The following is a 27,730-nucleotide window of genomic DNA, read 5'->3' as shown; positions in this document are numbered from 1 at the left end:
TCAGATCTGTAAGTTTATTTGCTCAATGTACGACAGCTACATAATGACTCACATTCATGATATTCCATCACTGAGGAAAACTGCTAAGAATGGTCCGTGTGTGAAAGAATTCCTTAGAGAAACACGGAGTTGGAAAAATAATCACTGATTAGACCTTAAAAATAGTTCACTGCATAACATGACAAAAAAGCACAGAGGCTCATTCAGAGAACATCTTCATTGTTCTCCTACACTGTAATAGTTATAATTTCACCATGACAAACACCAGACATTAAGATTAAGCTAACACTGGTGTTTCTTTTGCTCCCCCCCCCCCCTTAAAAACAAAATATATAACTGCATGTCACTATAGCAACATCCAAAACAGATCAATTTGTTACGATCACTATTTGGTAGAGCAAACTGTACCCCCAAAAGGAAAAATTAAATTAAAAAAACTTTAAAAAATTTGAAGACTTAATTTTTTTTTGTCATAGGAATACATAACACCTACAGTATAAGTTAATAAATTTCAAGCTACTGTATAGAAATACAACACTAGCATGCACAATATTGTATCAATAGAGTAATGGAGGAGTAATCATTTCACTGGAGAGACAGTATCAGAGGCAAGTGCATTTCTTTAAAAATAAAGAAAAGAAAAGAAACCATTCAAGCTGCTTAAATATCAAGTCTCCCATCCCCTCTTCATTTTTAGCCCTCGGGTATAATTTTATCTTGCATTATTCTAAAAAGCAGCCAGAGCCAAAGCTGAAATTTGAAAGAAAAAATAGGTTTTGTAATTCCAGTAAATCATTTCCAAATGCTACAAGAAAGGACACAACACTGCTCACTGGACATGAAGATAAGTTAAGGAAAAGCCCCACCTACCCCCTCCCCCCACCCCCAATCTTTTCCCATCCATGGCATTGACTTTAGGCCCCAGTGATGGCACAAAAGCTGTACAGCTCTCTTCTAGGAGTTTACTGCTAGGGTTCAGTTAATTGGGACTTCTGCTCTAGCGTATGGAGGGAACCTTCTAAGGAAAGTCACGCTGTATAAACTGTGCGATGCCACAGAGCATCAATTCGTCGTACTTCTGGTCTTCACGGTCACCTGGATCCTGTCACACGTATCCATTTCCTAACCGTAAGTTCAATTTTGGTAACAGCAAAAGCAACGGTCAGTGTTTCCTCAATTATTACTCATACCTCTCCTTGACTAAATAAAACAAAGAAACAGACAAAACAAGTCTGGCGTCATTACCTGTCTCGGGAGTTCACACGGTTACTGATCTTCTAAAAAAGACTGAACACATACTCAACGGTTCGCGTTTTCAGAAAGATTTTTTCCAAAATGAGAAATGAAGGACCGAAGGCTAACTGAGAACAAATTTGTGGAAAACAGCAAGGTCGTTTCCCTTCAATTCCAAATCATGCGTCGACCACGCGCGAGAGAAAAGGACTCTCCAGCTTCGATGCTTTCGTTAAAAAGAAAAAAATATAGATATATAGAAAAAGTTTTGGTCAAGTAGGAGTTATTTATTATCCGAGGATGATTTTAGTTCATCTTCCTACAACAATTACTCGGGGAAGGAGTGTTTTCGGGGAGGAAAAGACTGACATGCTTACGGAGGCTCCCGCCATTGGACAGAATGTGTATGACTAGAAGAGCTCTTCCTTCTGGATTTTTCTACCAGTAAGCTTCTAGCACCTGAATTTTCACACACTGCACCGCAGACTTTCTCAGGAGGACGGCCCAGCCTTTGCAGCCCCACAGCGTCTCCACCCCCTGGGCGCCGCCAGCAGAAGGTACAGTGGGGAGCACTCAAGTGAAGAGTGAAATGGCAGCATGATCCCTGAGGAAGGAGCTGTGGCAGCTTAAAAATCAGGAGTTCTCTGAAAATATCAACACAATAAATGACATACAGACCTGAATTTTCTCTATTTTTGTGGTGTGTAACGTTTCTATTAAAGCGAGTAATCCATTTTTGTGGCGGATTGAAGTTAAGAGGAAAGAAAGACAAAAATCCCACAGCCACCTGCCAAGCACCTATTAACCAAAACCTAAAGTAGCTCGGGTTCTCCTCAGGCAAGCCTTTTTGGCCTAGGAGACAGGGAACAGCAACACCAACCCGGGTAAAGGCTGACTAAGGACGGAAAGCCAAAAGAACCAGCAAAGAAAAATGCACACTCGATGGCTTGATGTTACATATGGCTGTCATGTAGAAATACTGTAAACTGCAATTTAGTGTTAATACTGTCGACTAATCGGAGACTTCAGAAAACTGGCAAGGCCTAAAACCACAAGGATAAATATACCTTCTGTCCCAAGTCTGTCAGTTTGGGATTTAAACTATTCCCTGGCTGGTCGAGTGCACCCTGAAAAAAAAACACAACAGAACAAAACAAAAACGCACGGCTAAAAACAGATGAGCTAGGAAGTACCCAGAACTTAAGATTAAGAGCGTATGTACATACAAATCCTTACTGGAACCACAGAACTTCCTGAATGAGGGCCATTCCATTTTTCAGTTTTCTTTTGGACTCCAAACCCTACTCTGGCAATAAGTTAGACTCAAGACAGACAGCTCCACCTGCATTCATCTACAGAACAGTCCGTATGCCAGTGTGAGGCTGCTATTCCAATACCAGCACAGCTAACCTGACTTTCCACTAGTGGTGTTTTGGCAAAAACGTCAAAGAGGCGATCAAAGACAGGACAGGTCGTGGGCTTCTCCCTGGGAAGGTCGTCCCTCCCTTCCCCTCCCCCACCCGACCCCCCACTCATGGGAAAAAAATAAAGACTGCGGTAGGAGCATCAGCGTGCGCTGCCAGTCCACCTGGGGGCCTTAGTTGTTGCCTTCTCCGCCGTCGTCGTCTTGCTGGTCGCTCGTCCAGAGCGTTAGGTTGTCGCGGAGCAGCTGCATGATGAGAGTGGAGTCCTTGTAGGAGTCCTCGTTCAGAGTGTCGAGCTCGGCGATGGCGTCGTCGAAAGCGGTCTTGGCCAAGTGGCACGCCTGCTCCGGCGCATTCTGGATCTCGTAGTAGAAAACGGAGTAGTTAAGAGCCAGGCCTAATCGGATGGGGTGAGTAGGCTGCATGTGCTCCTTGCTGATCTCGTGGGCCTCGCTGTAGGCCTTCTCAGAGGACTCCACGACAGTCGCCCTCTTCTCTCCAGTGGCCACTTCAGCCAGGTAGCGGTAATAGTCCCCTTTCATCTTCAGGTAGAACACTTTGCTCTCGTACTGGGTCTCGCTGCAATTCTTGATCAGGTAGTTATCCAGCAGGCTCAGCACATCCTGACACACCGCTTCCAACTCCTTCTCGATCTTTTCGCGGTAAGCACGGACCATCTCTATCTTCTTCTCATTGCCATCTGCAGAGGTCTTCTGCTCAATGCTACTAATGACCCTCCAGGAAGAGCGGCGGGCCCCGACTACGTTCTTGTAGGCCACGGACAGGAGGTTTCTTTCTTCGTTGGACAGTGGCTCGTTCAGCTCTGTCACCTATTAGGAGGAGAGAACGAGGAGCCGTTATGGTCCAGATAATGGCAGTGGATTAATCCGATCTCTGTGCCACTAAAACACAAACAGACTCGTCGGCTGATTAAAGTGATTAACAGCCGAGAACTGAGGCCGTGTGGGTGTACGGAAGGGGATGGAGGCGGAACGAACAACAAAGAAGGAAAACACTGCTGCTCATCAGTGGTGCCTGAACCCCTGCTTCCTCCCCGGGAAAGGACACATGCTTAGCACATAGCTGTTCCGAAGAACGATCAAAGTCGAGCTCCTAGAGGACAAACCAAAATTTGATCTACGTGGCAAAAGGTCAACAGATCTCTCCTGTAACATTACATACCTACCTACCAAATCCCGGGGGTCGTTAAGCACAGGTGGCCACCCTACCTCAACAGTTTTTTAGGAAATCAGACTGACCTTTTCCTTCTAACCTCGTCCTGTCTACTCAGTTCCGTCCCTCCTCAGGGAGAATATTGTGAGTCAACTTCAAGTTGACATTTGAGAAATGAGAAGGCTTTTCTGCTCTTGTGTTAAGACCGTATGAATTACAAATCTCAGAAGGGAAATCAAAACCACCGGGGCATGGGACTGAGTCTGGCCACGGAGATACGTCAGCAACTGGGAGAGAACACGGACCTGTTGCTGTGTTCGGCCTAATGCTACGAGCAACACAAAAGAATGGAGAGATGAGCAAGGTATTTCTAAGCTGAGGTGGCCAATAGGAATTAATGCTTCTTTCCATGTGGGCATTTCGACAAGTTTCGATCTTCATCACCCCAAAGATTAATCACCCTGAGGAAGGTAAAGCAATGTCCCACCAATGATCTGTATTTTTAGGACTACCACACAACTGCTTAGAATAAAAAAGTCAGTAACACTGCACTGACTTAATTTATACTACCTGATGTCTGTCATATCAGAGCCAGACACCGCTGTCTGACAACATGTGAAATAGAAAATTTTACAAGGATAGGGCTTTTTATTCCTATCCAAAGGCACATTTTTTATTTGTCTGGCTATCCTATCTACACTGGTAGTTATACTAAGTCAATGGCTAAGCCACAACATCAGGAACCACGATTCATTCAGTATTTCATAAAGTCTTACAGAGGACCTTGTCCGGTCCTCTCCTACCTGTGGCTCCAGTCATGACACCTTAATTGCAACTAAACAAAACAAAAACTTCGCACTTCTGCCCTTTGTTCTTCCCTCCCTGAAATACTATACAAGTGTCAAGAATCCAAGTTAAGGGGCGCCTGGGTGGCTCAGTTGGTTAAGCATCCGACTTCGGCTCGGGTCACGATCTCACAGTTTGTGAGTCTGAGTCCCACATTGGGCTCTGTGCGGACAGCTTGGAACCTGGAGCCTGCTTCGGATTCTGTGTCTCCCTCTTCTCTCTGCCCCTCCCCGGCTTGAGCTCTCTTTCTCACAAATAAACATTAAAAAAAGTTAATATCCTCTATTCGTATCCTCTCTGAAACCTTCCCCATCTCTCCCTCCAACCCCAGTTAAAACTGGCCACTCTAGGGGCGCCTGGGTGGCTCAGTCAGTTAAGCGTCCGACTTCGGCTCAGGTCATGATCTCGCGGTCCGGTCCGTGAGTTCGAGCCCCGCGTCGGGGTCTGGGCTGACGGCTCAGAGCCTGGAGCCTGTTTCAGATTCTGTGTCTCCCTCTCTCTCTGACCCTCCCTCGTTCATGCTCTCTCTCCGTGTCAAAAATAAATAAACGCTAAAAAAAAAAATTAAAAAAAAAAAACAAAACTGGCCACTCTACATAGTGTTATATTACTTATAGATGTGAGGAGTGGGGGGAGGACATAATCCAAAATGATATACCAAAACTATTTTGAGGAGTTGGGATACCAAGAGACTTTTTCGTACGTGTGAATCATTCACATTCGGTCTGTATGGCACTTTTATAAACTGGGGAGGTGGGGAGGGTTATGCTTAGTGCAACTGGTTGTATAAATTAAACAGTATCTCTGAGGAGATAATTAAATCAGAACACAAACCAAATCATGCATATTAATTTACGGCAAGCAATACATTCTTTGAAAGAATTAATCACGCTTTGCTCGCTAATTCCCACAATATCCGGCAAATGACCTATCTGCAAGTATTTCTTAAACTCATCAGCCGCTTTTCTTGTTACCCTTTTGCTATGCATTACTGGTTCCCCATTATAATGCTGGAGAACAGGACCTTCCCCAGACATGGCCTACATGAGACACAGAGTGAGGAGACAGGGTTTTTGTGCAGAAGGAAATCAGGACACAGGTGCTTTCTGTTCCATGACCTCTGACCCCCGTGGCCCTGTGGAAACTCCACTTCTCCAGAATAAGGCGGCTTGTATCATCTCCCGTCCAATTCTTTATATGTTCTAGGCTCTGGAGACACTATTCTCAGCCCACAGACCACACTGTCACTCCTGATGATTTGAGGCATATTCAGATAACCCAGAAGATCGGGGTTTTCCCAGGCCCACCATTTTACTAAGTGACCTTGGGTGCAAGCATTTCATCCTCCTGGGCATCTCATTTTCTTATCCGTTAAAATGAGAGTTCTGCCTCTTTCATAAAATTACTATTAAGAGTGTATCAGATGAGGGGCGACTGGGTGGCTCAGTCAGTTGAGTGTCTGACTTGGTTTCCACTCAGGTCATGCTCTCACGGGTCACTGCCTCGAGCCCTGCGTCAGGCTCTGTGCTGGCAGCATGGAGACGGCTTGGGATTCACTCTACCCCACCTCTCTCTCAAAATAAATAAAACATTAAAAATTTTTTTTTAATTTTTTTCAAAATTAAAAAAGCCTATCAGATGAACGGTAAAGTGCTCTTGACTCAATAAAGTGACAAAGAGGTGAGCAATTACTTTTGAGAATGCCTTGAATAGTTTTCCATTTTAATTCTCAGCATAAGAAGCCTCTAAATTTCTTACATAACAATCTGCTAGCTTACATCCCTCTATCAAGTATCGCTTCTCCATTTCATCCTGTTCTCTGTTCAAAGCTGAAATTTCTTTAGCTACCTTACATCACTTCCTTTCCAGAAACTTTAACATCATATAGCCTGAAAAAAAAACAAAAACAAAAACCTCCCCAGACTGGCTTTCAAACAGGCAGAGGCCTCTGTAAGCCTCAGGCACGCAAACCATAGGACTCCAGCCTATATTCACTGGACACTCGCCTCTAGTGCAACCTGATAACTGTCTCCGATGCAAAAAGAAGCCAGAGTGCCTAAGGCCATTGAGATCGAGTTCTGGCCTTTCCCCTAAATCATGCTGTCCTTATTTCCAGAGCCGGCAACTATTTAAAGCTCAAATGACCTCACCAGTACCCTATACTGTCAGGTCTCCTGCTGCAAATGCAGTAGGGCTGCAGAGCCCACGGGCAGCAATGTGCTTATGTCAAGACGGCACGGTTGCCCCAGACGGGCACACGGAGATTATGAAACGGCAGTATCGCCCTTAGATATAGTAACTCGACCACATTTGGAACATACCCAGATGTTCTCTGCCACTGAAGAACTAAGTTAGAGGGAAAAACCTTGAACTCTTAAAAAGTCCGCTCAAAGGAAAGATGAGGTTCCTCTAGGAGCCTTAAACAAGCACTTCAAAAACTCCTTAAGATCAAAATGACTTGTGTGAGAATTAACCTGTGATTTTTACGTTCAAACAAGAGATCCCAAACAGGCTAGTTTTAAGAGTCAAGAGAACTTTTGAAAAGGGGAGAAAAAAAATTATTCTCATAGTGTCCAAAAAAAGGTTTAACCAAGATAGAAGGAGAGTGTTCGATGTGGGAAGATGAGAGAGATGTATCATCTGGGAAGGGAGAGACTTATTTTTCAAAAACAGTCACTGAATTGTTTCTACGAATGCAACACATTTAAATATGGTCCCCAAAATATACTGTCACGGCTGCTGGAAAATGTAGAAAGTCTGTATTCTCTGGCGTGTCACATGTTCCGCTTAAAAACAAAATGAAACTTTCTGTCTTTTCAACTCCTAGGATACTAGTCCAAGTTCAAATTTCTTTCGGTGAGTTCAAGATAAACAGAGGAGTAAAAAGACCCAGAAAATCTGGTATTCTCAGACAGGTTAAGAACTAGAACTCCCCAAATCCCAGCTGCTAAGGAATCAGATATTAATTAGTGTCAACTGTTCTCCCCTAAGAGTTGATGCAGAGACTTTTCAACCAAAGATCAGCAACCCTCAAGATTCTTGGAAAGCTATTTAGAGGACTTTCTGACCCCAAGATTCAGAGCACTGAGTCATTTACAATTTCCTCAACTTCTCTATCAAGGACCTTAAATTGTAATGAACACAACTTCAAATGTTTAATCTTCTTAAATAAGAAAAAACTTGAATCAGGCTTACTTTATTTAAAATCTATTTCTATTGGGGCACCTGGGTGGCTCAGTTGGTTGAGTGTCTGGCTTCCACTCAGGTCATGATCTCATGGTTTGTGGGTTCGAGCCCTAGATCAGGCTCTGTGCTGATACCTCAGAGCCTGGAGCCTGCTTTGGATTCTGTGTCTGTCTCCCTCTCTCGCTGCCTCTCCCCTGCTTGTGCTCTCAAAAAATGGACAAATAAACATTAAAAAATATATAAATAAATAATATCTATTCCTATCTTGCAGAAGCTTACAAAGAAGTTACAAAACAACAGTTATGCGGGGCGCCTGGGTGGCTCAGTCGGTTGAGCGTCCGACTTCAGCTCAGGTCACGATCTCACAGTTCGTGAGTTCGAGCCCCGCGTCAGGCTCTGGGCTGATGGCTCAGAGCCTGGAAGCTGCTTCCGATTCTGTGTCTCCCTCTCTCTCTGCCCCTCCCCCATTCATGCTCTGTCTCTCTGTCTCAAAAATAAATAAACATTAAAAAAAAAATGAAAAAAAAACAAAAAAAAACAAAAAAACAACAGTTATGGTGGTGACCACAAGACATCTTGATTTAAGAAAGCTGAAAATCTCCAGAAAAAACTGAGTTCACATCCCCAAAAAATAAGACAGAAGGGATGAACAGGTGGAAAAAAGGATGTTTAGGGCATGAAACTATTCTGTAGGATACCCTAATGGCGAGTACATGTCATTACACACTCGTCAAAATCCATAGAACATGCATCACCGAGAATAAACCCTAATGTAAACAAACCATGGACGGTAGGTCTAGGCCCACTGACTCTAACAGACCAGTCAAAAGACACTGACAGCACAGGACACTGTGCAGGCAGGCGGTGGCAGGGCAGGTAGGGGGCACATGGGAACTCTGTGCTTTCCGCTCAATTTCGCTGTGAACCGGAAACTGCTCTTAAAAAAAAGAAAAAAAAGAAAAAGTCTATTAAAGAAAAGTAGAAAGGAAAAAGAGGGCTAGCAGACACTAGGTATAACATTTGGCCCCGTCTTCCATTTTTTAGGGCCCTCAGGTGTGGAGTACTAACCACCCAGAAAGGCCAAGAAGAAATGAAAAAGATAAACACAGTGACTGCTGTATAGGAACATCCTATGCCAAAAACAGAAAAAACAAGGTGAAAACGTGCAGGATGGGCATCAGCGTCCATGTAACGGACACAGTATCTATATGTTGTACAGACAGAAGAATAAACCATTGGAAAGAAACACTTTCAAGTGTTCTGCTTGAATACAGAACTAATCCTGTATTCTAGAGATGACCAGTCTACTAAATAACTACAAAAACTTTACAAAATAACCTGAAGCTATGTCTCGCCTGAGTAAAACGCCTTTAAACTTGAAAAACTTGAATTATAGTCTGCGTGGAAGAGTTAACTGGAGACTGCTATCTTTAGAAAGGTCTGCTGGCAAAGCTGACCCCTGGCTGGCATCTGAGAACTTGAATTTTGGAAGGGTTCCCATCATTCCCAGATAAGAATGGCTCCCTGTCCCTAAACTGTTTGCGCAAACAATGTGGTTCATGGTAAACACCTGTTTTCCTTCTAGGAGTCTTCATTTTTGGTATGTGCTAGGCAGGAAGTACTATGTGAATAGTCCCAGTAAAACCCGTGGTCACTAAATCTCTTATGAAACTCCTTGGCAGACACCATTTCACACACACACCCTACGTAGGAGTCCCTCGCAGGAGTCCCCTGGGGGAGAGGATTCTCGCTTGGGCCTGGTTTACTCTTTGCCCGAGGCACCTTTTTTCTTTGCTGATTTCGCTCAGTATGGCTTCACCGTAATAAATCAACAGCCCTGAGCACAACTGTAGTACACTCATTCTGGAAAACTTGATAGAACGTGTCCTGTAAGGTCTGATGACAAGGAAAATGTACTGAAAAGCCATGCATCAGATAATCCACCAGACATTTGTTGAGCATCTATCTAGCACGTGTCCCACGCCACCACTCTGCGAAGACAAAACAGACATCCTGGAGGGGGCACACACTTATTCACTTTACGTCACCAGCCACACAGGTGGATCTTCTGAGAGTAGCACGCTACCTGGGCAGTTTAGAGGAAATTTTAATTAGAAAATAACATCAGCTGGGCTTTAAAAAAAAAAAACAAAAAAACCCGGCAGCAACCATCCTGGATAAACACTGTGCGGAAGGGAAACATTTCAGGAAGAGGAACATCCTACAACAGTCATGTAACTTCATATTCATCAGGGCCAACTGCAAGGTCTCACAGGTGACAGGAGAGCTGGCCAAGCACCGGGGCTTTTCTGACAGCCACCAAGTCCTGAGTTTTTTTTCACAACCACTCTACAGAGGCGGACATCACACTTACTTCACGGGTGTGAGGCAGAGATACGAAATGATTTTTCCCCCAAAGCACACCACAAACACGCAGCAGAGACGGGACATAAACGTGGGCCCTATGGCTTCAAGCCCTGTGTTCTCTGACGATATAAACGTTGCTGACACATCACAGAGAAAGGGCTGATTTCTCTAATACAGACCTAAAAATGAATTTCAGATGAACCAGCAACAGCAAAAGGAGTAAAAGGAACAGACAGTTGAAAGAAAGGGAAACACAAGCAGAGCACCCAAACCTCATCCATCACAAATGTTCGTTTTTTCTCTGATCAGACGGGCAATATCTCAAGTCAGACGACTTATGAAGGTGATGGCATGGGTAAAGCACTCGCTTACAGTGGGAAACTATAAACTGGCAAAACCTTTATCGGAGGGCAATCTGGAAAGGACTATCAAAATTACAACTGCTCAACAACTTTTGACTCTGCAGCCCCCACCCCTCTTTTCAAAGTAAGCTCACAACCCCAAAATCAAGAGTTGCGTGCTCTACCGACTGAACCAGCCAGGCGACCCTCTGCAATTCCCTGTCTTGAAAGGGATTCACTGCGTTATTGCTAACAGCTGAAGTCTGGAGCCACCTAAATGGTCTTCGGTAAGAGACTAGTTATTAGATTAGGACACATCCATACAGTGGAATTAAGACAGCCAATCAGAAAGTATTTGTGTAGGGGTGCCTGGGTGGCTCGGTTGGTTAAGCGGCCCACTTCGGCTCAGGTCATGATCTCTCGGTTCAGGAGTTCGTGCCCCACATCGGGCTCTATACTAACAGCTCAGAGCCTGGAGCCCACTTCAGATTCTGTGTCTTCCTCCCTTTCTCTCTCAAAAATTAAAAAAAAAAAAGTATCTGTGTATTCTCAGTGTACTTTCTAGAAAGGTCTGAAAACAGAGTGGCTGGGAGGCAGTCAAGATTGAGAAGGTTGAATTTTGACCCGTTACGGTATACCCAAACAAACCCGCTCCACAATTTACCCTGTTAATCAGATCTACAATTAAAGTTTAAAGCCAATTTTGAAAAACGAGTTTAAAAAAAAAAAAAGCTGAAGCCAGTAATTTTATATAAACTAGTTTATTGATATAAATGATTGTACATCTGCTGGTTAGTGCTCACTACCCCACCCCTACCAAGAACAACTTTTTTCCATTCATTTTAGTTGTATAAAAATCTTCCACTGTATCTTTATACAGATTAGGACCAGTATATAGTATATATACCATAGATTTCAGCCCTGTCATTAAACCAATTATTATTTCGTATATTTTCCCATTTTATTCCCTACATAATCTTTGTTAAATCCAACACTTTTTTGAATTTTTAAAAAAATATTTTAATGTTTATTTTATTTTTGAGAGAGAGAGAGAGAGAGGGAGACACAGAATCCGAAGCAGGCTCCAGGCTCCGAGCTGTCAGCACAGAGCCCGCTGCGGGGCTTGAACTCACGAACCATGAGATCATGACCTGAGCTGAAGTCAGACACTTAACTGACTGAACCACCCAGGTGCCCCTATTCCCTACATAATCTTCTGGTTTCCAAGTATCACTCTCTTTCCCGTAGTTATACTTCCTATACTTGTAATCACATCTTCCTGCATGCACAAGGGCAATGTTACTATCGCTGATCATGGGCATCTTTGTTTGGTTGTGAATTTAATGGAATACTTCCAGTGTTTCATTCTTAAATACTCACTTTCGCTTTACAAGAGATTTCTCTACCATGTCGAGAAAGTATCCATCTATTCCGTATCTTTCTAAGTAACTTTCGTCATATCAGAAATGGGTTCTTTACCAAATTGTAACTTCTATTTTGGTCCTCCAGATAACGCTTTATGATTTAGTACTGTTATTCCCATTTTAAAGTTAGGAACATTAAGGCTCAGGGCCCCAGAATGGAACCCATACCTAATGGCTCAAAATCCTATATGCCTTCCACTATAGGCCTAGTTCTTAACCAAGGAAGGGGAAGCTTTTTTAAGGTATCTCCCTCCGCAGCCCTAACCCTTGAAGACTCAGTAGTGTGTGGAATCCATACTTGTGTTTCTCCGGGTTAAGAACTGCGGCACAACGTTCCTCAAAATGTGGAGTTACCACGTGACTCAGCAATTCCACCCTTTGGTAAGTACAGAGGAGAGTACTGACAACATAACGTCCACACAAAAACTTGTAAACAAATGTTCACAGCAGCACTAGTCAAAACAGCCCCAAAGTGGAAACAATCTGATTGTCAGCTGGTGAGCAGACAAAATTAAATGCAGTATTATCCAAACGACAGAGGAGGGACACAGGCTACAACATGGGGGACACTGGAAATGCGATGCCGAACGAAAGAAGCCCCTCACAAAACACCACATACTGTAGGTTTCCAGTTTTAGGAAATGTCCCAAACAGGCGAATCTCTAGAAACATAGACTGCTGGTAGCTTAGGGCTCGGGGGTTTTGGGGGCAGGGGAGTAGGCAGTGACTCCCAATGGGTACAGGGTTTCTTTGTGGGGAATGACAATATTTATTCCAGGACTCAGACACTGGTGCCAGTTACACAACCCTGAACATGCTAAAAGCCACTGAGAGGTGTCTGGGTGGCTCAGTCAGTTAAGCGTCCGCCTTCGGCTCAGGTCATGATCTCATGGTTCCTGAGTTCGAGCCCCACGTTGGGCTCTGTGCTGACAGCTCGGAGCCTGGAGCCTGCTTCGGATTCTGTGTCTCCTCTCTCTCTGCTCTCCCCTGCTCGTGCTCTTGCTCTCTCTCAAAATTAAACATTAAAAAAAAAAAAAAAAAAAATCACTGAATTGTACATTTTCAATGGGTGACTGGTAGGTGGATTTTACCTCAATAAAGCTATAAAAATAAAACCGCTGCACTGTATCATAGTCTACACAGCACTTTCACACATACCAGCAATTAAACATTAACTCACATGTTTGAGGAGTTCAGAATTCCAGATACTTCGTGCTTCATAATACATGGGCTTATACAAAGAAAAGTAACTATAACAGAGCACAAACCTTGTGTTTTTAATTCTCCTCAAAATGAGAACAAGAGTACTGTGTTATGTTTACTGCTCACGCATACTTACATAAACCTGAAAAGGGCTAAGAAATTTACATTCCCTACCACAGCTTATTTTTCCATTATGATAATAAGCATCCAATCCCGCCATTAGGCGAGGGAAATGCCAAGGAGAGAAACACACTAAGATTACTTAACTTCCCGAAATACAGACAATCCACACGAATAGCAAACCAGAGCTCCCTTCCCTCTTACAGACCGAGTGAATGTCTTCTACCCTCTACCTGCATGCTTTCCGGGAGAACTCAGCCTAAACCCACCTTTAGAGATTCACTTCATGTTAAAACCTAGTTCATCTCCCTACAACTGCCACGGGCTAGCCTTAAGAATTTTATCTTTTGGGGCCAGAATCAATTCCTCATACAGGTGAAGAGAGCCCTCCTATCTCTGGATCTCGCCTGCTTACTATTTTCTATGATCTGGATACAATTCCCCTGCCCATCCCGACTCTCTTCCCCCAAAGAGGCTCCCTGGTCACTGCCCTTCAGCCTGCTACTTAGAATACAAGACTGCAAGCTTCAGCAAACAAATGAGCTAATATTTATAACTGCTGCTTTTACAACAGATCTGTGTTTTGGTGGGAAAGGGGGAACTCCCCCAGCTGAAAATGAAACAAACTGGCATGTATGAAAGTGCTGTATAAACTATGGTACAGCACAGCAGTTTCTTGAAAACCACTCTACTGAGATATTACCTATCGGGCAAAGGCCAGAGATGCTATTGCCACACAATATTCAGGACAGCCATCCTACAGGAGCGAAGAATAATACGGTCCAAATATCGATGTAGAAAAACCCTGCACCAAGTTACCGACACTCGGGTCATGATACTCACATTCTTCCTCATACCACACACTTCTGTGCTCTCATGCTTTTCCAACCACCTAAACACACTTCCAGAACCCATAAAGAAAAATTATATATCCAGCAGGTCCTAATTCAAATACTACATACGCTTCTTGAAAAATTCTCAGGCAGCTCTAATCACTGCTTACTCTGTGTAACTTTTACCTTCCACCTTTTATACTGGGTTTTTTGGGGGTTTTTTTTTGGGTTTTTTTTGGTAAATTTTTATTTATTTATTTATTTTTGAGGGCAGGGGGTGGGGGAGGGCAGGGGAACACAGAGAGGAAGACAGAGAATTCCAAGCAGGCTCCGTGCTGCCAGTGCAGAGTCCAACACGGGGCTCAAACTCATGAGCTGTGAGATCATGACCCGAGTGGAAATCAAGAGCCAGACACTTAATCGACTGAGCCACCCAGGCGCCCCAACATGCTGCCGATTCCTAACGCTTTGTACCGTTAACTGTATACCTTTCCTTTCCCCAAGAAGACTGAAGTCCTTAAGGGGCAGGTACCACCTTGCACTCACCAATGAATCACCATGTTACCTAACAGTCACTTCTGAATGTGTAAGTGACATGAATTTACACATGATGTATCAAGCCCAGACTGTTTGCAAAAGTGGCAATAATATTTCTTCCCAACCCTGTACACATCTTCCTTTTCACTATGATTTTGTAGCTCCTCCTATGAAGAAATGGAATACAGTTCTCCACCCCACAGGCTGCACTCGGTCATGTGACTTACATTAACTAGTGGAGTATTATCGAGTATGAGGCAAGCAAAGGCCTGAAAAGTGCTCGAGAGTCAGGAAGGGCTTGCTGCTAGGAAACTTCCACGGCCACTGTAGTTTCATCTAGCCAAACTGAGGCTGGCCTAAACCAAAAATACTTGGCCAAACAACAGAATCATGAGAAGTAAGAAATCTTTGTTTGGGGTAATCTGATATCAACAAAAACTCACTTATATACTTGTTTTAATATTATCTTGCAGTGTTAAATTCTGCTTAAATTAACTTCTGAAAATCAATCAGACTGAATTCCTACTGCGATCTCAATCAACACCCTAGGTCTCTTTGCCCCCAACAGGCGCGATTGTTAAGTGCCATCTGCATCACATGGAATAATGAAAAGCTGAATTTGGGGGCCAAAATACAAGACTTTAAGCAAAAAAAATAAGGCCATTTCATTACCCTAGATTCCACCCACTGCTCCAGTCTGATCTCACTTTCTAACAACTAGGACATTTGTCAAAACTTTGCTGTGTAACCCCACGTAGGAGGAAAAACACCTGACCTGAATGTCTTGAAAAAATTCAGGTATACATATTCCAGTGTTCCCTTGGCTGGTAGTCAAATAACCCTATTCTAAAAAGTAATTCAATCAAAATTAGTTAAAAATTAAACAGCTTCTTCTACAAACCCATACTGACTTTCTTTTACAATAAGTTCCACTTTTAGGCCTTTTCTTTGCTTCTACAACTTCTCCCAGAATCAACGTCGCGTTCACTTTCGTTGGGATTGTTCACCTACGTCCATATCTCTCGTTCCACCTCCATTATCCAAGGCTATTCCCCCAAATCCATTATGAACAATAGTTCAGCTATCTCATCAAATTTGACAACTTCTCACCCAAGCTACACCCTTGACCTCTTTGTTCAGAATCACTCACTTTATTTTTTAAGTTTTTACAAGTTTGCTTATTTATTTTGAGAGAGGAAAAAGAGCACAAGTGGGAGAGGGAGAGCCAGAATACCAAGCAGGCTCCATGCTGTTAGCATGGGGCCTGATGCAGGGCTCAGTCCCATGAACCATGAGATCATGACCTGAGCCGAAATCAAGAGTGGGACACTTAACTGACTGAGCCACCCAGGCGCTCCAGAATCACTTGCTTTTTTTTTTAAGTTTATTTTACTTGTTTTGAGAGAGACAGTGCAAGCCAGGGAGGGGCAAAGAGAGAGGGAGAGAGAAAATTCCAAGCAGGTTCCATAATACCAATGCAGAGCCTGATGTGGAGCTCGAACTCACAAACCATGAGATCATGACCTGAGCTGAAACCAAGAGTCAGATGTTTAACGGACTGAGCCACCCAGGCGAACCCCAGAGAAATCACTCACTTTTAAAATCAAACTCTTACAACCTCCAGTAATACCAGTCCTCACTCCCACCTACTGGCACTCCCACTGTGCTCTTGAATCCCATCCTTTCTCTTCCCCTTCAGACTTTACTCCTTCCTTCTAAGATTCACCAATTCCATTGTTTTTGTTTAAATATACACTTTCCTGTGCCTTGTCCTTCTGTTCCACGAGCTCTAAAGCATTCAAATGCGCAATCAGTCCAATCACTCAGCCTTTTTTATTCTTCCACCCAAAACTGAAGCGAGTAAAGACAGGGAGGGAGACCAAGAGAGACACCAAGAGAAGACCAGCCGCTGCGCATTAGGGTTTTTCTGACCCTCTGCACTCACTGCCTAGCGATCCTTGCTTACCACTGCCTCTTTGTAGAGGAAAGCGACCACTAGGTAAGCAGATTCCAAGGCCTTTTCTTGGCAAACAACTTCTCCTATCGTTGCCTCCTCCCTATGCGCCAACTAAGTGTTTCTTCCCTCTATGTGCCCAGTGGTCAGTCATTCTCTCCCCTGTATGTTCCCTCCTCCTCTCCTGCTCTTTCCCATTAACATATAACCCAAGTTTAGGGTGAAAATAAGTGATGCCTTTTAATCTCATTTTTTTTCCATCTCTTTATTTCCTACAAAATCAAGCTTCTGAAAGTTCAGTCTAGGGGCGCCTGGGTGGCTCAGTCGGTTAAGCGTCCGACTTCGGCTCAGGTCACGATCTCACGGTTTGTGAGTTTGAGCCCCGCGTTGGGGTTGTGCTGACTGCTCATAGCCTGGAGACTGCTTCAGATTCTGTGTCTCATTCTCTCTGCTCCTCCCTGACTTGTGCTCTATCTCTTAAAACATAAACAAATGTAAAAAAATTTTTTAATAAAAAAAAGAAAGTAAGCCTATACTTCCCTAGCATTTCCTCCTTTCGTTTACTCCCCACCTCTCCACCCCTGTACCCATCTAGTAAAATGCCATTAACTATCCTTCCCATTTCATATCCCTAACCAATGTTCCCTTAAGCCAACTTAAATTTTTATTCGTAAAGGAACCCAACACTGCCGACCACTCCCCCTTTCTTGACACGCTCTTCCCTTCGTTAGCATTCTTTCCTGGTTTTCTGCCTTCATCACTACCAACTCAGCTTCCTCATTCTGGTAACTATAGAAGTGCTATTCCCCAGGGTTACATGTTTTGACTCCAACTCTCTGCTTTCCCTAGGTGACCTTACTACGCCTGGTGTTAACCACCATGGATATACAGTGACCCCCACTAGAATGGCAGTTCTGGGGGGAATGGGACACATATTCTCCAGCTCTTGGACCAGAACGTAGTCTTTAGTTGGTCCTAAAAAAATATGTTTACTTGGGGCACCTGGGTGGCTCGGTAGGTTGAGTACAGCTCTTGGTTTCAGCTCAGGTCATGATCTCAGTTTGTGGGATTGAGCCCCACATCCAGCTCTGCAGAGCCTGCTTGGAATCCTCTCTCCCTCTCTCTCTGCCCCTCCCCTGCTCGTTCTCTCTCAAAATAAATAAAAATATTTAACATCTAAAAATACACACACACACACACACACACACACACACACACACACACACGCTTATGCTGTGCCAGGCACTACTCTAAGTGCTCCTCATGTACTATCTTGTAGCCATCATCTTTTATCTACTTCCACTTAAATGCTTCCCCAAACTCTGCAGGACAGCTGCATTCCTCTTCTCCATCATTTTTCCTTCTTCCTCTTTCTTATTCTATCTCCGACCATCAAGTTGTCTCTGATCTACCCTCACTATCCTTGTCCAGGTTCTCCTCCTTCAAACTAGACCCCTTGCAATGCTCTAATTAGTCTCCCTCCCTTTGTCTCACTGTCCTTGAGTTTCCAAATCTCTCCAGGCCAAAAATCAGATCACGATCCTCCTCTGCCTAGAATCCTTCCATGACTCTCCAGAGCTTAGAGAAAGAACTCAAACTCCACAAGGCCCTTCAATAAACTGGTTCCTACTTACCTCTTTGGACTCCTTTGCTAATATTCCCTCAAATGCACAGTACTGCAGCAACCAACAGTGAATCAATGAATCCCGCACCACACTCTGCTCTTCTGAACCTACACATGCTATTCCCTCTCCCAGGACAGTCCTTCCTCTACATGTTCCCCCCTCCCTTGCAGTCCCCCAAGACACTATGCCAGCATCACTTCTTTAGGAAAGAGCCACTGAAGTCCAGTGTGACTTCAGTGCCCTGTTACTCCATTACGCCGTTACTATACCTGTTTGAAGTTTACCATATTATTTTCCTTTCCTCAATAAACGGATCCTGTCCCAAAAATCTCAAGTTTTAACTGCAGGACCTTCAGACGGCAAAAAATAAATAGAACGGCAGCATATCCGTCTAAATTACTGCTAGCATCATTAGATTGGTCCGCTCCATACTTCTGAGCATGGATTCAAAGCCAGGCTGTCTGGGCTCAGACAGCTATTACATATGCTATCTACCCGCCCATGCACCCCCACACTCAGCAGGACACTGACCTTAAGGCAAAAAGGATTTTTTAAAAATGCCTGGCAAGTAACAAGGCGAAACAAAAGCAAAACGTGTTTACTTGCATCATCCTCTGCAAGTTCACTGGGTTTTAGCTCTTCTGTCAGAAGAATCTACCTCCCCCACCCTAAAGAAAAAAGGCAGCAAGAAAGGAATCCCAGTCCTGTAGTGATCACACTCTTACCCCACAGATAACACATCACCTGCATGTCAACTGAAGAGAAGCACCTTAAAATCAAGGGAAAAGTGACAATCAGCCGCCATCTGGATTAAATGGTTTAAGCAAGAAACTACTTTGCAGGGTGCCAAATTTAAATAAATGTAGGGAGACCCTGCTGCTAACTTGACCATTTACAGCAAAAAAGGGGTAATTTTAGGTCGGTAAGAAGCCATCTTCCAAGATGGTAAATCCCAAGGGGACCAACCAGTAGGCTTGTACGTAGATAAAAAGATTGACTACTATGCTGCCACCTGGTGAAGCAGGTTATGGGGAGGTTTACTCTGCTATTCATCTCAACAAATGTTTTGAAAATTTTCATATCATTGTTTTCTTTTTATTTTTTAAAAATGTTTATTTATTTTTGAGAGAGAGAGACAGAGCACGAATGGGGGAGGGGCAGAGAGAGAAGGAGACACAGAATCTGATGCAGGGCTCGAACCCATGAACCACAGGATCATGACCTGAGCCAAGGTCGGACACTTAACCAACTGAGCCACCCAGGTGTCCCTTCTTTTTATTTTAACGTCCGTTTTTTAGAATAATCTCTACACCCAACGTGGAGCTTGAACTTACAACCTAGAGATCAAGAGTCCCATGCTCTTCAGACTGAGCCAGTCAGGTGCCCCCAGGGTTTTCTTTTTAAAGGCAGTCATTCCAACCAGAAAAAAGTAACAAAAGGGAGATCTGTTGAGAGCAGATGTCTTCAGTTTATTTTTCTTCATGTAGTAAAAAGGCAACAGGGCATCCTTGAATTTTGAACCATGTATATGTTTACCTATTCAGTTACATTTTTCACTACTTTTAAAAACACGCAGTACTACTGATGATTTCAAAAGGCTTAAAATTTTATGCTTTCAAAAATTCCACTTTTGGGTCTCGGTCCTAATATATAAACTGTGGTCAAAGCTTTAGCCACAAAGATATTCATGGCAATTTTACCACAAATTTGCAAAGAGCATGGATGTTACATAAAAATATAATTAAATTATGACCCATCCACAGACTTATTCAGCCATTGAACATACTAGTAACAGAAAAAAAAAAAAAAACAACTCCTTGAAATAATGAATGTCAAGGGAGAAGGCACGGTACAAAAGCAAGCCTAAACCCCAAGGAAAAAAAAGATATGATGGACATATACCCCTGCATGGGGAATTATGGGGATACCTATCTTTTCCCCCCAAATTTTCTAGCATCATAAAGGTCAGACGTTTTTGTCATCAGTCATCACTCCCAACGATGACTCCAAAGACTCCCTCAGAAATTAACATCCCAGGGCCCGTAGGTGGGTGGCTCAGTTGGTTATGCATCAAACTCTAGATTTTGGCTCAGGTCATGACATGATCTCAGTTTCACGAGTTCAAGCCTGGCACTGGACTCTGTGCTAGCCGTCGGTGCCCCTCCCCAACTTGTGCGTGCTCTCTCTCTCAAAATAACTAAATTTTCAAAAATTAAAAAAAGAAAAAAAAAGGACATTAACAGCATCCCCAAATTCAAGATACTCTACCATATTCCTTCCCAAAAGAAAACAAATTAGGGGCGCTTGGATGGCGGCTAAGCGTCTGAACTTTTGTTCAGGTCATCATTTCAGAGTTTGTGAGTTCAAGCCCAGCATCGGGCTCTCTGCTGTCAGCACAGGGCCTGCTTCAGATGCTCTGTCCCCCACTCCCCACCCACCCTCTCTCTCTCAAAATAAATAAATAAACTTAAAAAAAAAAAATTAGGGGCACCTGGCAAGCTCAGTTGGTGCAGCATGTGACTCTTGATCTGAGGGTTGTTAAGTTTGAGCACCCACGCTGAGCGTAGAGATTACTTAAAACTAAAACCTTTTCTAAAACATTTTAAAAAATTAAAAAATTAAAATTAAAAAAAAAGGAATATTCCTTCTCTACTACCCACTTGTTCCCAACTAGCTTGTCCTTGCTTCAGGATGCTCTTTTCTGAGCCCATCCCATGAATTCTCCTTGCCCTTCTGGACTGGGTCATTTTCGACTTAGTAGAAAAAATTTAGTGTCTAACGTCTATTTCTATTACACAGATGTAGTTACAAAGACTAGATATAGGTCGTATGTGAAGAGCGGGGCATCATTTGGCAATAGCTTCTGTCCAGCTCAAGCAGGAGAACTGCACCGGCAGGGGGCGTGGGATTACCTGCAAGGCTACCATCCATGCTGGGCCACCAGGGCACACACATTCTCATTTGCTAGTTCTTGTTAGCTACAAAAGGAGCGCTGTATTCAACTGAAGGGTCCTGAACTGGAACAATTCAGGCAAAAGAAAGTTTATTTCCACATCCTTAAAGTACCGGCCCCAGAGACCACGGTTTCCTAGATCCAGGTTATGAAAGTATGGGAGCTCAGGTGTTGGACATTTAAATGATATATCTCAAAACAAACCTGCGTCTTTAAAAAAAAAGCCTTCCTCTTGGGGCGCCTGGGTGGCGTCCAAGCTTGGTTTTGGCTCAGGTCATGATCTCAGTTTGTGGGATCGAGCCCTGAGTCCTGCTCTGCACTGACAGCGTGCAGAGCCTGCTTGGGATTCTGTGTCCTTCTCTCTGCCCCTCCCCCGCTCACTCTGTGTCTCTCTCAAAATAAACAAACATTAAAATAAATAAAAATGAAAGCCTTCCTCTGATTACCTCTTACCCTTCTCTCCACCGCCACAGCTGCCCTACACACTTGGCTGTGGGGGAGGGCGGCTAAGGGATTCCTCTTAAGCTCCTGTCATTACATGTGCAGCTGCCCACTGCTGTCACTGTCCTATTCCCAGCTCTGACACCCCCGTTCTAGTAACAGAATTAAGAGGAGAAAGCTGACACTACACCTGGGTCCTACTCAGTTCAGCTTTCATCCATCTCTCCAAAAATACGGTATTACTCCAAAGATTAGGAGGATAAGACCGAGGAGTTTCTTTGGAAATTTATTTTCTAAACCTCATGTTTAAAAATTTCTGTATGTGGGGTGCCTGGCTGGCTCAGTTGGAAGAGCACGCGACTCCTGATCTCGGGGTCATGAGATCACTTAAGTAAAAACTTAGAAGGGGAAAAAAAAAAATCTGTGTATGTGAGAACACTCATTTCCATTTACCTAGTCACAACTGAATTAACGTTACGCAGCACATTAACTGTATTCAACTTATGCAAGGAAAAGTCTCCCTCTGTAGGACACACCCTTACAGGTGAAATGCTGATGAAAATTTAGCTTAGACTTCGCCAGTTCTTTAAAAAGGAAAGAAACAAAAGACTCATGCCAAGTCCTTAAGATGTAATTTTTATTGTTGCTGCAAGATCGTGGGACCAGACCAATTATTTGACCGTTTACCTTTAAACTAAAGCTCTCCTTTGGGAACTTCTACTGATCATTTCTCACAGAACGGTTTTGTGCACTGTTCAAATTTATAAATTAGAAAAAACAAAACTCAAGGATCTCTACAAGTGCCCAATTTAAAAAGTAGGATGATGTGGTGGTAGTGAACCAAACTCAACAGCTCACACCTAAAACAGAATTTGGGGAGAAGAGGAAAGGGATTATGAAAGGCAAGGCCAAAAGGCAGATGATATTGGCAGCCTTCACAACCTACAAAGGCAGCAAACATAGCATCCTCTGATTATAACCTTAAATATCTGGTTAAGCACTAACAGAACTTAGAAAATAAGACAAAAGATGGGCGCCTGACCGGCTCAGTCGGTAGCACATGTGACTCCTGATCGCAGGGTCCTGAGTTCAGGCCCCACGTTGGGCACAGAGCTTACTCAAACGAACAAAAGACGGTGGTTTATGTGTAATTTTTTTCCTCCTTTGACTAGTAAGTACCTAAGATGGCCTGTGCTCTCTTTCTCCCACATCCCACGGAATCTGATAGCAATACAGAAACAGTCAGATGCCCTGCCAGATAAAAGGGTTAAGGCTGGTGATTATGGGAGGGAGAAGCTCCTGGCAGCCTCAGAAGCCCCCAAACGATGTGTGTGACATCATATACACAGGACTATCAGTGTAGCATCCGTGCTTGAACAGCTAACCCTCTCAGCACTGCGCGGTGCTCATTAGGGTGCCGTGCGGTGCTCATTAGGGGACTGCTGCCACACAGCAGAGAAATCATTTACAACGAAGTCAGCACTGGAGTGGAAAATGAGTCCTAGTACCAACCCAGCAAAATTTCCATAATCTCCAAATGATTAATAGTTTGTTCCGATTTTAGATACATTGTTATTTATTTGGGGGACCATCACATGGTTTTTAAGCTCTGGAACTTCCATGGAAATCTTAATCTAGCTGAGACAAGTCTCTTTTCTTTTCAATTTATGCCAAAAAGGTCCAGATGTTAGAAAACAAAGAGAAGGATCCCGATTACCAGTGGCTGTAAGCTGCTGTGGTTACTTCATTATTGACACATTCCTGAATCAGTAATGTTTTGAAATCCAGCCAGTTATAGCCAAGCCATCATCCTTTTTAGAAACGGCATTCTCCCAGTTTTTCAGCTAGAGGGGACGGTTGCACAACACTGCGAATGTGCAAAATGTTACTGAACCGTACGCTCGAAAACGGTTTGCTGCATGTTACGTTGACTTTTACCTCAATAAAAACAAAATTATTTTTTCTTCTTAACGATTAGGAGTTAGGCTTAACAAATAAATAAGGCTTCCTGCCAATACTAGGGGATGAAACTCCCCCCACTGTCTGCTGTTAACACAAAGCTCTGTTAACAAGAATACACGTTTAGCAGCACCTTTTATCTGGATAGAATTCAAAAGATCCACGGGAGGTTGCTTTTTTTTTTTTTTAATAATTAGAAAAGGCACTTAATCGTCATTTCAGTTACTGCAAAGACTACTACATAAAAAGCCAACTGTTATCTGTATCCTTCCCACCCCAAAGAAGAGAACAATTGAAACCACATGACTTAGAATAATGGCTGGCAGAACTCCACCTCTGAAGTCTACAGAGGTGTCATTACTCCATTAGTGATAATGGCTATTGATCTGGCCCCTCCTGGAAGGGCTAGTAGGAAAAACACAATATTTAAGATAGGAAGAATTTTCAACTATATTGATTCCAGCAAGACTTTTTTTTTCTTTTTTTTTTTTTTTAAATAGAATTAAGAAGGCCTTTTGCAAGCAAACCCCCCAATCGGGTCACTTCAACAAGAGGAGCCCAGAAGCTTTTCTCCCTCCGGAGGCGAATACTAGTATCCTACTTAGATTATTAACTTCTCTTCAGAGGCTATTAGAATCCGAAGGACAGGACAGAACCATCTAACAAGAAACATCTAGGTGTTCCCTTTCCCCTTAAATGGAAGACTACACACTTCTCTTAAAAATTAAACCTTGGGGCGCCCGGGTGGCTCAGGTGGTTAAGCTTCCGACTTCGGCTCAGGTCATGCATGATCTCATAGTTTGTGAGTTCGAGCCCTGCGTCGGGCTCTGTGCTGACAGCTCAGAGCCTGGAGCCTGATTCAGATCTCTCTCTCTCTCTCTCTCTCTGCCCCTCCCCCACTGGCATGCTGTCTCTCCCTCTCTCAAAAATAAACAGTAATAAATAAATAAATAAATAAATAAATAAATAAATAAACTGGCTGTCTCATTTGGAAGCGTGTGATTCTTGCTCTTGGGGTCCTGAGTTCGAGCCCCCACACTGGGCATAGGGATTACTAACACAAAAAATAATAACTTAAGGAAAAAACCCAACCCTAAACTTCCCTCTTTCTTCCTTTTCAAAATATTGCATGCCGCTTTTCATTCCTATTGTGTTATGTCACCCACACACAATTTATTCCTCCACACAGGCCCCAGTGACATTATTACTAGGATAATTTCATTAAATGCAAATAGTCTTAATCCTTCTATCATTAGGATTTCAGCCTTAGAAGAACACTCATTTGAGTGACAGGACAGAGTATTTTTCTCTGTATCTTTCTGTCTTTCCCAAATTCTCCATGAGGAGATGACTCTCATAAACAGGGGAAGAATCAAAGTTTTAGAAATAGTTACTATTTTCGAACACCTACTAATTTCTTAATCCTCACACCTTTTTCAAGGGGATATTGACCTATTTCACAGATGAGGAAAATGAGGGCCGGAGAGGTAAGCACACTTCCTCAGTAAGTAGGTTTGAAGAAAGGTCTGCTTTATTTTACAACTGCCCTTTCCTCCATACTGACAAGGACCAGAGGCACAAGAGAACTTTTGCCTTGTGTTTTGTAACCAGTTCTCACTCTCTAACATTACTGAAAACGACCCAGTAGGAAGTCAAGAGTTTTTTAAGGTTTTTATTAACACCTGCCAAGTTAATAATCTGCAAAAAACCCAAGTATACAGCCCACCCCAGCACTATGATTAAGACATATTCTTGTTTAAAATTTCTATCTTTATTCCATTGTTGTCCAATTTTAACAATGAGACAAATGTTTAAAAATACAAATGTAGCTTATAAACTTTTGTGGGTAAACTAGAAATTGGAAAATGAATTGGCATATCTAGAGGTCACTGCTCTGCATGCCTAAAGGTAAATGATTATTCTTATTTTCTGGACCAATTCTTATCTGGTGGATAAGATGAAGTCCTCAATTCCACCTGCTTATCTGCTAATTTCTGCATTACCTTGGACAAATGCCATTTGCATACTCCCTACCAGCCCTTAGGTGCATTGCAGCCTCTGTGTCATTGTGTGTGACATCACTGGGTTGCTATGGATATAGGTGCGAGGTCACTCACTTTCCTGTGAAACTAGAAATATGGAAAAATTAGAAGAGTCTAAATAACATGAACTAAACATATTTCCAACACTGATATCTATTAAGAGCAGAACTTCTCATTTGAGCTTTAAAATGTTTTGAGGTAGCATCTGTGGCAATACATTAACACGGCAATAGTCCCCATTTCAGAATCAAGTCTCTTCCTTAATGAGATAAAAATCTTTTGGTAAGGTAGCCGGCTTAAATAAAAAAGCATCAGCATTGTTATCTTTTATGAACCGGCAAAGTTGTTCAAGGATTAAGCTGGGATACCTACATTGCTTCATTAAAAAAAATTAACACGCAAGATACACTCCTGAATCCACTTCACACTGGAGATGCATTTTAAAAACCTTTGTTACATAAGACAGGAAGTTAAATGTTAAGACAGTGGGAGACCTAAATCATTAACCAGGTAATTTCCCATGTTTTATTTAATAATGCTCAATATTTGCCCCCTCCTCTAATATCAAACTCTTTGATAGCCCATTAGATAAATGTAGTGTTACTGACAAAATGGTGCAATACAGGCAGGAATCTGCATCCCAGACAAAATGCGACAACTGGCGATCAGTATTCTCTTTTCATCAGCATGAGGATGCGCTAGCTTTTTTTTTTTTTTTAAGCCTCGGATGTATCTAACAGAACAAATTATTAAAAAAAAAAAAAAAAAAAAGACTTTTTCCTCCTTTAAAATAACTCCTCCCAGCCTCCACCCAGTCTAGGCTCTCTGCAATATGACAAATGCAGAATCTTCTAGAATGACTTGATACTGCCTCCCACCACTGCTTTGTTTGCAATATCAGATTAGGGAGAATATTTTTTCGACTTATAGGAATTTCAACAGATGTGTGCCTATTTAAAAAAGAAACAGCATTTGTCACAAATTAAACCAGTCAGCTAAATGCATAACCTTTATTTTAAAGACAATACCTACCCTTTTCAATACAAAACACGTTAGGAAAAAACGGAGATGACATGTCGAGAACGATCAATGAAAACGCTAGCGAGAAATACGTTCCCCGCAAGAGGACGTGCTTTGGGGTATAGAGAAAGAGGAGCCTTTTGTTAACAAAAACGTGAGAGCAGCAAGGTTTCGATTTTGCACCATTGAGCCCAGGTTTTCAGGAGAGCCTACGTTTTTTCTGTGGAGGTTCTAAAGGATCTGTCAGGAGAGGCAATGGGGAATATCGGGGCGGGGGGGGGGGGGGTATTAGAAAACCAGGAGACCTGATGAGTGAATGGGAAAGGCGCCGCCCAGACACCAGGGAGAGAAAGAGGAACCGCATCCATGCGGTCCCCCCGCCCCCACGCCCAGGCTGGGAGGAGGGGAAGTGGGGCACAAAGGATGTTCACGGCCCCCGCTCAAGTCCCCAGCGGACCCGGAGACGCGGGGCCCAGAGACCCCGCTCCCGAGACCAGCCCTGCAAGATCCCGCCCCAGCCCGAGTCCGGGGAGGGCCGAGAAGGCAGCGCCGCCGGCCCTGGGGGACGCTCGGGGAGAGGCCGCGTCACAACCCGGGTCCCTATCGCTGCCGGGGCCCTCCCCAGCTCCCCGAGTGGGTGGGGAGGGGCAGTCAACGCTGCAGTCGCGAATGGCGACTAGTCCCTGGGCCGTCCACGCGAAGGCCCGCGTCTGCGAAGGGACTGGGGCGAGGCGGGGGGAGGGGAGGAGAAACTCACGTTCTTCATGGCCGCGGCCATGTCGTCGTAGCGCTCCGCCTGCTCGGCCAGCCGGGCTTTCTGCACCAGTTGCTCGCGGTCCACCATCTTCGAGGGCTGGATCGGGCCGGGTGAGGAGACCGGGGCGGCCTGAAGGACTCGGAGGGCAGCTACGGCGCGGCTGGAGCCCGTGTGCCGGAGAGACCGACCCACGAAGCGATCAGCTAAGGCGACGGCGACGACGGCGGCGCGGAGGCTGCGGCTCGAGCTGCGACCGCGGGACCAGGCGCGAGGCGGCTGCGGCTGCTGTGCG

General features: G+C 43.7%; 1 protein-coding gene across 1 annotated transcript; it reads right to left on the bottom strand.

The window, feature by feature from the left end:
* Nucleotides 1-27,730, bottom strand: YWHAG (tyrosine 3-monooxygenase/tryptophan 5-monooxygenase activation protein gamma). Its single transcript, XM_042921266.1, has 2 exons — nucleotides 27,439-27,730; nucleotides 1-3,487 (listed from the first exon to the last, which is right to left on the bottom strand). Exons 1-2 carry the CDS (start codon nucleotides 27,523-27,525, stop codon nucleotides 2,831-2,833), a joined length of 744 nt encoding a protein of 247 aa, XP_042777200.1. The 5' UTR covers nucleotides 27,526-27,730; the 3' UTR covers nucleotides 1-2,830.

The sequence above is a fragment of the Panthera leo genome, chromosome E3 (assembly GCF_018350215.1).
Source record: "Panthera leo isolate Ple1 chromosome E3, P.leo_Ple1_pat1.1, whole genome shotgun sequence".
NCBI classification, from domain to species: domain Eukaryota; kingdom Metazoa; phylum Chordata; class Mammalia; order Carnivora; family Felidae; genus Panthera; species Panthera leo.
The sequence above is the reverse complement of the archived record's forward strand: the minus strand, read 5'-3'. Positions and strand labels throughout refer to the sequence as shown.